This window comes from Sinocyclocheilus anshuiensis, unplaced genomic scaffold (genome assembly GCF_001515605.1).
Source record: "Sinocyclocheilus anshuiensis isolate Anshui unplaced genomic scaffold, SAMN03320099.WGS_v1.1 scaffold247, whole genome shotgun sequence".
NCBI lineage: Eukaryota > Metazoa > Chordata > Actinopteri > Cypriniformes > Cyprinidae > Sinocyclocheilus > Sinocyclocheilus anshuiensis.
This window is the reverse complement of record NW_015552543.1, coordinates 787,041-797,147: the sequence shown is the minus strand read 5'-3', so window position 1 is coordinate 797,147 and position 10,107 is coordinate 787,041. Positions and strand designations below refer to the sequence as shown.

The window sequence follows — 10,107 nt, the reverse complement described above, 5'->3', positions numbered from 1 at the left end:
CAGTACTCACTACTCAATACTCATGAGTACTTTTAAATAGGCTACTCTTTTACTCTTACTCAAGTAGTTTTTTTGGACAAGTACTTTTACTGTACTCGCACAGAATTTTTTGGAAGGTAATGGTACTTTTACTTGAGTATATTTTTTCAGTACTCTTTCCACCACTGCCTACTATATACGGTGAACTGTATTGGACATTACCGTTTGGACATTACCGACATATACCGTTTTTACGGTAGTATACCGTTTTTGGAAGTGATATATAGTATAGTGAATACCGTATAATTACAGTGAATAACCGTAAATTGACATTCCCAGAATTCCCTGCGTTACATTTCAAATATGATGTTTTTTTATTTAACAGATTTTGAAATGTAATCTTAGAATTGCAGAGAAAAAAGCCAGAACTGCAAGATATAAACTGAGAAAGGAGTTTATATCTCGCAATTCTGACTTTTTTCCCCATAACAATATAAAGGTGGTGTGCAATAAAAGTCACAATTATCTTTTTTAAATTAAGTCCAAATACATATTCAACATTTAAAGGACAGAAAACCGTTTAAAGCAATATATGCCATGATCTGTCAGGAAAACATATAAAAATCATGAAACAAATCATCACGGATTTTGTGCAATATTTCTACCAAATCAAGCCCAAAAACGCATAACTTAACTAGAATATGGAAATAACTTTTACTGTACCTTCTTATCACACAAGTGCTGTTCTTCATCTGTATTTAGAAGATAGAAGTCTTCTGAGGAATTGTTTATGATTAAAATAAGAACAAATATCTGCCAACGGGCACCGAAAAATCTACTTAATTCAAAGGGAAAACAAGCTTTCACACCTCACTGACTGAAATTAGTTATTGTTTTAATCATAAACTCACTTAATTTTGCCCGATTTCTCAGAAAACAAGACAGCTTCATCTTGCATCTCCAGTAAATGCATCTTGATTTAAGACGTTCAGATATGTTAAAACAAGACAACATTACAACAGAAGATGCTGCTTTTGCAGTTCATGCAACATTTAATGAATTTAAGACATTCTGCTCTGATTTAAGACCTTTTTAAGGCCTTCATTTGAGGAAGGATGAATTAAGACTTTAAAGACCTGCAGAAACCCTGTCTATGATGTGCAAAAACATGTAGAAATTGGAAAAACACACTGTAAAAAATTACCGTGAATTTAACGGTAAAAGACTGTAAAAATGTTACAGTAAAAACCTGTTAAATGGTTAACGGTAAATTCCCCTACTATATACGTTGAAAAACTGTATTGGACATTACATGAAGTTTTACGGTAGTATACCGTTTTTGGAAGGGAAAAATACTGTATAATTTACAGTGAATAACCGTAAATTGTCATTCCCAGAATTCCCTGCGTTACATTTCAAATATGATGTTTTTTTATTTAAATAACTATGTTTCTTCTTAGTTTTTTCTTATCAGTTTTGTATATTAGGGTTGTGTTACACCTAATGTTGTTAAATGAATGTTTATTGCATTATTTCAGTTTCATGTGTGTTACCATGATGGTGTTTAGTGTTTGTGTGAACGACACTGTGCACCTTCTATATATGTTATTATTTAAAAGCTGCTTGTGATGGGCTTTGGTTCATCATGTGACTTTCTCATCACCACCTGCATTTGGTGGTTATCAGTGTATTACAAAGGTACAAAACAGATTTCAGTACTTCAATAGGTTGGTATATTAACATTATATCAGTTAATGAAATTACGGTATTTAACTGTAAATTTAAGTTAAAACCGTAAAACCTAAAAGGTTGCTACCATATTTTTTACGGTAAAATTCCGGCAACCACAGCTGCCGGTTTTTTACCGTAAATTTTACGGAATTTTTTTTACAGTGTAGGTAAGTGCAGAATATGGCCCCTTTTAAGGCTGCTGTGTGTCGCCATTGAAATAAAATTTAGTGAGAAAATCAAAGCTTGTCTTTGTCTTAAACATCAGAGGCTGAAGCAGAAGAATGCAGCTCAGTGTGTTCTGTGGGGAAGAGTATTTGAGCAGAACCGTGATATAGACAAGCATTTTTTTTATGTAGCCTCTGAACACCATCCCCGGGCCATACCTATCTTGCAGGACCGCTTCATCTCTGAAACCTTAACAAATCAATATACTTGTTCAGTAATTTAAAGATGATATTTTTATAGAAGAGTATGGCAGACTTTCATAAATATGCTCAGATCCAGATCAGGCACTTAAACTTTAGTTATGACTTGACACAGAATTCTAACTTGTTTTAACAAACTTTTAAAATGCAGCTATTGCAAACTTTCATCAAATCCATTACTAATACCTCTGATGTTTGTGCACTAAAATAATGTCACATCCTGGAGGATGATATCATTTAGGGAACGTCTTTTGTTAACTGAGGACATATTGCAAAATACCAACATTAGCAATTAAAACAATGTAATGTCCTAAAATATTATAATACTATAAAATACTACCAAAGTAATTAAATTATTATGCTATCCTTCTTTACAAATTGGGTGTTCTTTTCTATGCATATTAAGACGGGGGCATGAAACGCATAGCAGGATGGGTGGATGTTTGTTTGTAGTGCTGTTCAATTCTTTGTGCTGCATATTGTTGTGATCTGCATGCCCTCTGTCACGTTCACAATATTTCAATCTCAGCTGACATGGCTTGTGTCAGGGGTTTCCACAGGAAGAGGAACTTTATCTACCTTTTTTGCAAGTATGTGTTGCACCCCAGCAACTTTACTTTGTAAAAAAATAATCTTTAAATTTTGCTGAACTACTGTATGATGCAGGAAACTATACCTGAGCAGCAGAGTTTGGGGTCCGTAATGTTTTATAACATTTTTGAAAGAAGGCTCAATGAGGCTGCATTTATTTGATCAAAAATACAGTTTAAAAGTTTTCTGTTTGAATGTATTTTAAAATATAATTTGTGTCACATGACCCTTCAGAAATCACTCTAATATGCTGATTTGCTGCTCAAAGATACATTTATTATTATCAATGTTGAAAACAGTTCTGCTGCTTCATATTTTTGTTGAAGCCATGAAAAATTTGTTTTTCGGGATAGCTTAATGAATAAAAGGTGTTACTTTTGTAACATCATAAATGTTTTTACTGACACTTTTGAACAATTTAATGCATCCTTGCTGAATGAAAGTATTAATTCATTTGAAATTCTTATTCACCACTAACTTTTGAAGGGTAGTTTATAATGAAATAAATGTGGCATGATAAGGGCAGTGTTATACTTGCTCTCCATTCATGAAAATGACCATGTTTTGAAAAAAAATGACCAACTTTTTCTGAGCTTTTTCTTGTGTTGTGAAAGTGTAGCAGTGTGTTAGTCAGTCGAGTGAAGCAGAGCACTTTTTCACTCTCATTGGCCGCAGGGCTGGCCAGCTCTCGCTCGGCTCTGTGGACAGGTTTGGAATTCAGGAGAAAATAGCAGCAGCAGTCTGTCCTCTCTCCAATAACACTGCAAAGAATGTGAGCTTCAGAGGCCAGACAGGAAACCCACAGCCTGTGCATGTGTGAGAAAGAGAAGCACAGCAGGAAGAAGGAGAAGCGATAATACCACGCGCGAGAAGAGAGCGCTCCTTACGTGTTGCATTATCTTTTGTAGCACAGAAACAATCACTTCTGTGACATTTTTGCTCCAGGTGCTGATGGAGAGGTGAGGGATGATTTCTTTTGAAAGGAAGCACAGTGTCACAGTATTTTGAGATAGGGCTTCAGATCACGCTGTCTGGTCTGATCTCACGCCTGATAGTGTCGGTGTGTGAGCGCACCTGAGCTCTGTGGGCCGCTAGGGTCTAGACGCTCTTCACACTCTGTTTCCTCCTCATGACATCAAACGCATCTCTCTAACACACACACACATTCATGCAGGCACATCCTGGGTCTGAGCAGAAGAGCAGGATTAACTGTAGAATCCTTTTAGGGATTATTGGCTTTACCCCACCTGTGCAGCAGAACCCACCCCTGTCCATCAAATGACTGAGGGAGTCTCACAAAACCTGTCAGGAACATGGTCCAACGGGCCAGATTTCACCACAAAATAAATAAATAAATAATAAAATAAAAATAAATTAAAAATTAAATAAAATAAATAAAATAAAATGTTTGTAAGGTTTGACATAGCAGCGCTGGCTTAGCCAGTCCGTAAGGTTTGGTTTGATGGTACTATTAGCTTTGCCAACCAGTTGATGACAGATGGATTTTTAAGGAAACCTATTTGAAAACAGTCATTGTATTTGCAGTTCTGGCACAGATTACAAATTTCACCTTAAGCCAAAACAATAAAATAATCAAATGTATGGGCTTTTTAATTTCATTTGTTTGTTTATTTATTTATTTAGAACAATTAAGCACAACCCCTCCTAATCTCATTATTTTAATGCAAAAAGTAATTTAAAAAGAAAGAAATTTGATATAATACATATTATAGGGTGACCAGCCGTCCCGTTTTTCCCGGTGTTGTGCCCATTTTCGACTCCCTGCCAAATTATTACCCCCCTAGTTGAAATCGCTACCTGATTGCCTAATCCTAACACCTCCCCCACACCTAATCCTAAACCTACCAATACTAGGGGGGTAATAATCTGGCTGGGGTCAGAATTCGGCACTACACCGGGACAGTCCCGTATTTCAGCTCTATTTTTAGTGTCCCGATTTATTTTGAAAAAATCATGTTTTGTCCCGTATTTCAAAATTTCTTTACGACTGGGTGATCAGAGCGAGTAGTAGAAGTGTTCTGTGACGCGAGAACATCCTAATCAAAGGTAACTAAGGTTGTCGAACAAAATGACCATACAATCACAATTCGTTATCGATTAACATGCAGCAAGTGAAGGCAGGATAGATAGGCGGAATCACGCTGAATGACAGACACACAGAAGTGCTCTCTCGGCCGTGAGATCCCAGTTCTGCGATCAGTTCTCAAATTGTCGCAATTGTCAAATACACACACAGCTGTCAAAATGTCCATCGTGTGGAGTATCTCACGTAAATACATTCGTTATGGCTTACGTGAACGTAAACAGGTGGGTGAAAACCGGATATGTGTCAGTGTATTACATGATTCATTCGGTCTTAAAGGGACAGCAGCCTAATTAAATACCTGTCTGTCTCATTACTGTTAATCAAACAACAAAATATGTTAAATGAAGTATACATGTTAAACCTACTGTATTAGAAAAACAAGTTTATTTAATGTATGATATATATATATATATATATATATATATATATGTATATTTAGATATTTAAAAAAAAATGTCTCATATCGTGGTCATATATCATGCAAAATAATCATATATCATTTTATTTAAAAAAAGGTCCTTCTCAACCAGAGGCCCAAGGCCCACTAGGACTTAATAGTAGTTCAATTAATAAATTATTATTAATATTCAAATTAAAAAAAAGAAATAATCAGAATCTAAAATAAAATTCATTTTGTCATAATTACAAAATATATCTTAACTTTTTTAATATTAGGCTTCATCAAAGGTATCTTGTCTCAAATGGGGGTAGAGTGGGGGTCTTTCAAATATTATGTTGGGGCTAGGGGCCTTCAAGTCAAAAGGTTTGAGAACCACTGAAATAAGCTTTGGTTTCTTTATTATTTATTTATTTTTACTGAATTGTGAATTGGACATGTTCTCTTGACACTGGTGCAGAAATCCTCTTGGGTGACTAAGTGAACCGGCAGAGCTCTTAACCCCACACTGATGAGTCTGACAGGGCTTTGCGCACCTGGATGTGTGTGTGTGTGTGTGGGTGCTGGTCGTGGAGCTGTAGGGACTTGCCCCAAGAGAAATGTTTATCCTACATCTCCTACTCTCAAGTGTGCATTATTCTCTATCTTGACAGCTGTACTTAATGTGTGACTAAACAGAACCTGTGTTGATCAATGTCCTCAGAACACTCCTTAAAGACTTACTACACATTGTTCACAAGTTTAAACGCCTCAGGAAATGAATCTAAATGAAGATAGATTTTCTGAAGAAAATGTTAGAAGCTCTTATCTGTACAAAACTCACAGCCAAGATGCTAGAAGAATATGAATGTGAGGTAACTAGGGTGGCTGCTAAGTGGTTGCTTAATAAGACATGATTTTGAAAAATTATTCATGTATGTAATAAACAGATTGGCACACACTAAAGTTTAATATTTATGGTCAGAGGTTTGTTCAAATCTCACACGAGCAGTAATAATACTGGTGCTTTACTCTGTACAGTTAGTCATTGTAAACACTGCAGATTGTGTTTGTATGACTGAAGTGTCATGTTTTTATTTCAGGCTCAAGGAAATTGAGATGAGTGAGTATGATGCCAGCACGTACGAGCGTTTCTCAGGAGCGGTCAGACGACAGGTCCAGTCGCTCCGCATCATTCTGGATAGTCTGCAGGTAAACACCTCTAGTAGTCCCGCTTCAGAAGTGTCCAGCGATTCCCAAACATTTTCATGCTAGGACTCACCTAGAGAGGTTTTTATTTATCTCAAGACCCACCAAAAACTTGTTAGTGAAATTTAGATAAATGTATTTACTTATCAGTTTAATTGCATTATGATAAGGCTTACAATATCATTCAAAATTTGGGTTCGGCAAGATTTTAATGGTTTTGAAAGAAGTCTCTTGTGCTTACCAAGGCTGCATTTATTTGACCAAAAGTGCAGTAAAAACAGTGAAATTTAACAATATAAAATAACTTTTATATTTGAATATATTTTAAAAATTTTTTTTATATTTGTTTAATGCCATCTTTTTTATGACTAAAGGCAAGTATCACTGATACCAACTGATGTCTCTATGACTTTTTTCCTAACATTTAACCATTGACTATAGCCATTCAACATTACAGTATAAGAGCTATCCATTTAACATTTATTAGACTTTTAATTTAAGTGGACTTAAAACCATCTTCACATAAACCCATTATAATAAATGTCATATTTAAGTTACCTGTGCCCTTCAGCAAGTAGGAAATGCACAGAAATTGAATAAAGTTATCAAACACTAAATTCTAAATTAAATATAGATGAATCCTTAAAGCTACAAGAATTGATGTCCTCTTTTCTTTTGATCTTTGATTAACAGACATCAGAGCAGCTGGTTATTAGGTTTGGCTGCTATCCCAGAGCGACGCGGATCTGACATGTATCTCTTAACCTATTCTGACCCACTTCAGGACTTAAAGTCTCTAGTCTACTAATGAGTTGAATCGGGTGTGTTAGATGAGGGAGACCGTTAGAGCTGCACGATTCTGGATATGTAGAGATCACGATTCTCTGACCATTCCAAACTTAACAGAATATTGTGTAATTTACTAGAGGCTGTGACGACATTAATTGCTGCAATCTATTTAAAAGTGTTATTTTAATTTGCATGAATTATTAAAAATGTAAATATATAATATACATTTAAAATATGTTTAATAAAGCAATTGTTAATATTAAAATTATGAAACATTGGTTTGAATGAACGATTCAATGGCTCACTCATAAATACTTCACTAGTTTCATTACTGAATCAATCAGCGTTTTTGAACAAATCTTTTGAATGAATGAGAATATATTTTAAAATGTAATTTATTTCTGTGATGGTAAAGCTGAATTTTCAACATCGTTACTCCAGACTTCAGTGTCACATGATCCTTCAAAAATCTTTTCTAATATGCTGATTTGCTGCTCAAGAAACTTTTCATATTATAAATGTTGAAAACACTTATGCTATATATACTCAATATTTTTGTGGTAATGTTAATTGTAATACTTTTTTCAGAAGTCCTTGTTAAGTGGACTTAAAACCATCTTCACATAAACCCATTATAATAAATGTCATATATAGCTACCTGTGCCCTTCAGCAAGAAAATATAGCCTAATTTAATAAAGTTATCAAACACTAAATTCTAAATTAAATAAAGATTTAATCATTTAATAAAGACAGAAGCTATTGTTTTCCTCTTTTTAATTTTGTTCTTTGATTAACAGACATCATAGCAGCTGGATATTAGGATTTTTTTTTGACTGCAACTTTAAGAGCTGCCGCTGCTGAACTTGACTCAGATCTGACACTGCTTTAAATGTGACTCATAAATAATAAATACTTTCATGCACAGTTTTAAGGCAGCTTTAAACGCCTTTTTTGTAACTTCATGACTTAACTGACGACATAACTACAGCATTGCATACTCGTAGTTTCATTTGGGTTTGAATATGATACAAAAGACAGCACCACACAGACGGTTTTCTCTCAGCTTTCCAGCCAACTCACGAGAGTCAAGACATCCTGTGACTCCAAGCGTGCGTTGTTATTATTATTAGGCGCCCAGCCCTCCGTTTGGTCTGTCGATATGGACCCAGACGGCCGTCATTCTGTATGGAGGGATGTCCGGTAGCACGCCTGATCTTTTTTGTTTGGGTGTGGGTGGATGGAGCGCTGGAACACGGGTGGAGTTTCTCAGAAAATGCTGATTGAAGACCAGCTGTTTTCCCCATCCACATTGTACAAAGCGCGCAGCGGTGGCTCGATCTGATCTGAGATCTGTGTGCGCTCTGAGCCGAGTGCTCATGGGGATTCCCGGTGCTGTGTGAACAGAGCGCCAGCTCCAGTCGCTGGGAGGATCGGGTTCCTCTTTGGCAGCCCGTGTGAGGAGCTCTGCTCAAAGACAGATGTGTTTATGTGAAAACATGGTGACAAGGATTATCTCTGTCTGTCTTTCACAGTCCGCTCCTCTAAATCAGCGCTATCTCCTTTCACCTACGATAGCACTGTAAAGAGAGCTGGCAGCCACACGGGCCTGTGTGTGGTCCAGATGAGCGCACTGGCATCGCTCTGCACAGGTTCTGTCCTGAGAAGAACTTAACCTCCACCTCACCCTGAGCCTCTGTTCACCGCTTGGGCTTTTCCAGATAGTAATTTGACCAGTGCCTATTCATTTGCTTCTGTAAAGATGCCGACACATACACTAACACTCAGAGGTTTGGAAACATGTACTCATTCTGTATTATTTTCAACATCTTGGAGTAATTGTAGAGTTTTCAACCAACTTTGTGAGGTCCATCTTGGGATGCTTTTTAAACACTATTGAGATACTATTGGACAATTATTGACAGCTTTTCCTTTTCTGTCCAGTTTCTACCCAGTTTCCAACTGTTTTTAAAATAAAATACAATAAAATAAAAATATTTATAAATATTCAGTTTTATGAGAAAAAAAATTACATTTGGGGGGGGAGGGCTTTTTAAACGCTATTGATGTTCACATGTATGTTCACACTTAGTAACTGCTCGTACTTTTCTATCCAGTTTCCAACTTCAAAAATAATGATTTTTCCCCAAATAAATAAATAAATACATTTATGAATATTTAGTTGTTTTTTTACACATTTACTATTTAACACACTATTAAGGTTCAAATGTGTGCTTATTGGCTGCATATATATATATAATATATAAACAGTGCCCCTATTATGGGTAATGAAAGATTCATATTTTGGTTGTGGGAGTCCCCAACAACAGGTTGACTTGCATGCAAGGTCAAAAAACAATTTCACTCTTATAATATGCATTTATTTTTACCTTACTTGCTCAACGACTCCCAAACATTTCGCTCAACGATTCATTTTTCCAAACCCCTCCTTTGCGTGACGCTAATCTTCGGTGATTGGTCCGATTGGTCTCATTTACATTTCATCATGCCTGTAATGCCTGATAAAGCAGTGTTTATGAGCGCAGTGCTGCTTTGTGTACAGCGTTACCGGGGAAACAGCTATTTTTACCGATCCAAAAGCGGCACCTAGTGGGGAAAAAAATTATTTGCATTTTCATTCAGACCAACGCGAAAAGACCAACAAGTGGGCAGGCAATATGCTAAGGTTTCATGTTGACGTCAACATGAAACGGCTTGGGATTAGTTTTAAAAACGACTCGTTTCAATGATTCAGAGTCGACTCTTTCTTTTGAGAGACAATAACTTTATACACGGTGCACTTTCAGATTTAAAACTTTGCAGGATGTTTTCATTCACTTAGAGCTGTGTTACACACTGCATTAAAGGTAGTTTTCAAAAATCCATAATAGGGGCACTTTAA

General features: G+C 36.1%; 1 protein-coding gene across 3 annotated transcripts in view; it reads left to right on the top strand.

Annotated features, from left to right (window-relative positions):
• vwa8 (von Willebrand factor A domain containing 8) overlaps window positions 1-10,107 on the top strand; it is a 116,045-nt gene that overhangs the window by 92,758 nt on the left and 13,180 nt on the right. For all 3 annotated transcript variants that reach the window (XM_016454457.1, XM_016454458.1, XM_016454459.1), the window contains one exon: window positions 6,313-6,421. In XM_016454457.1, coding sequence (XP_016309943.1) covers window positions 6,313-6,421 — 109 coding nt within the window. The remainder of the gene's footprint in view (window positions 1-6,312; window positions 6,422-10,107) is intronic.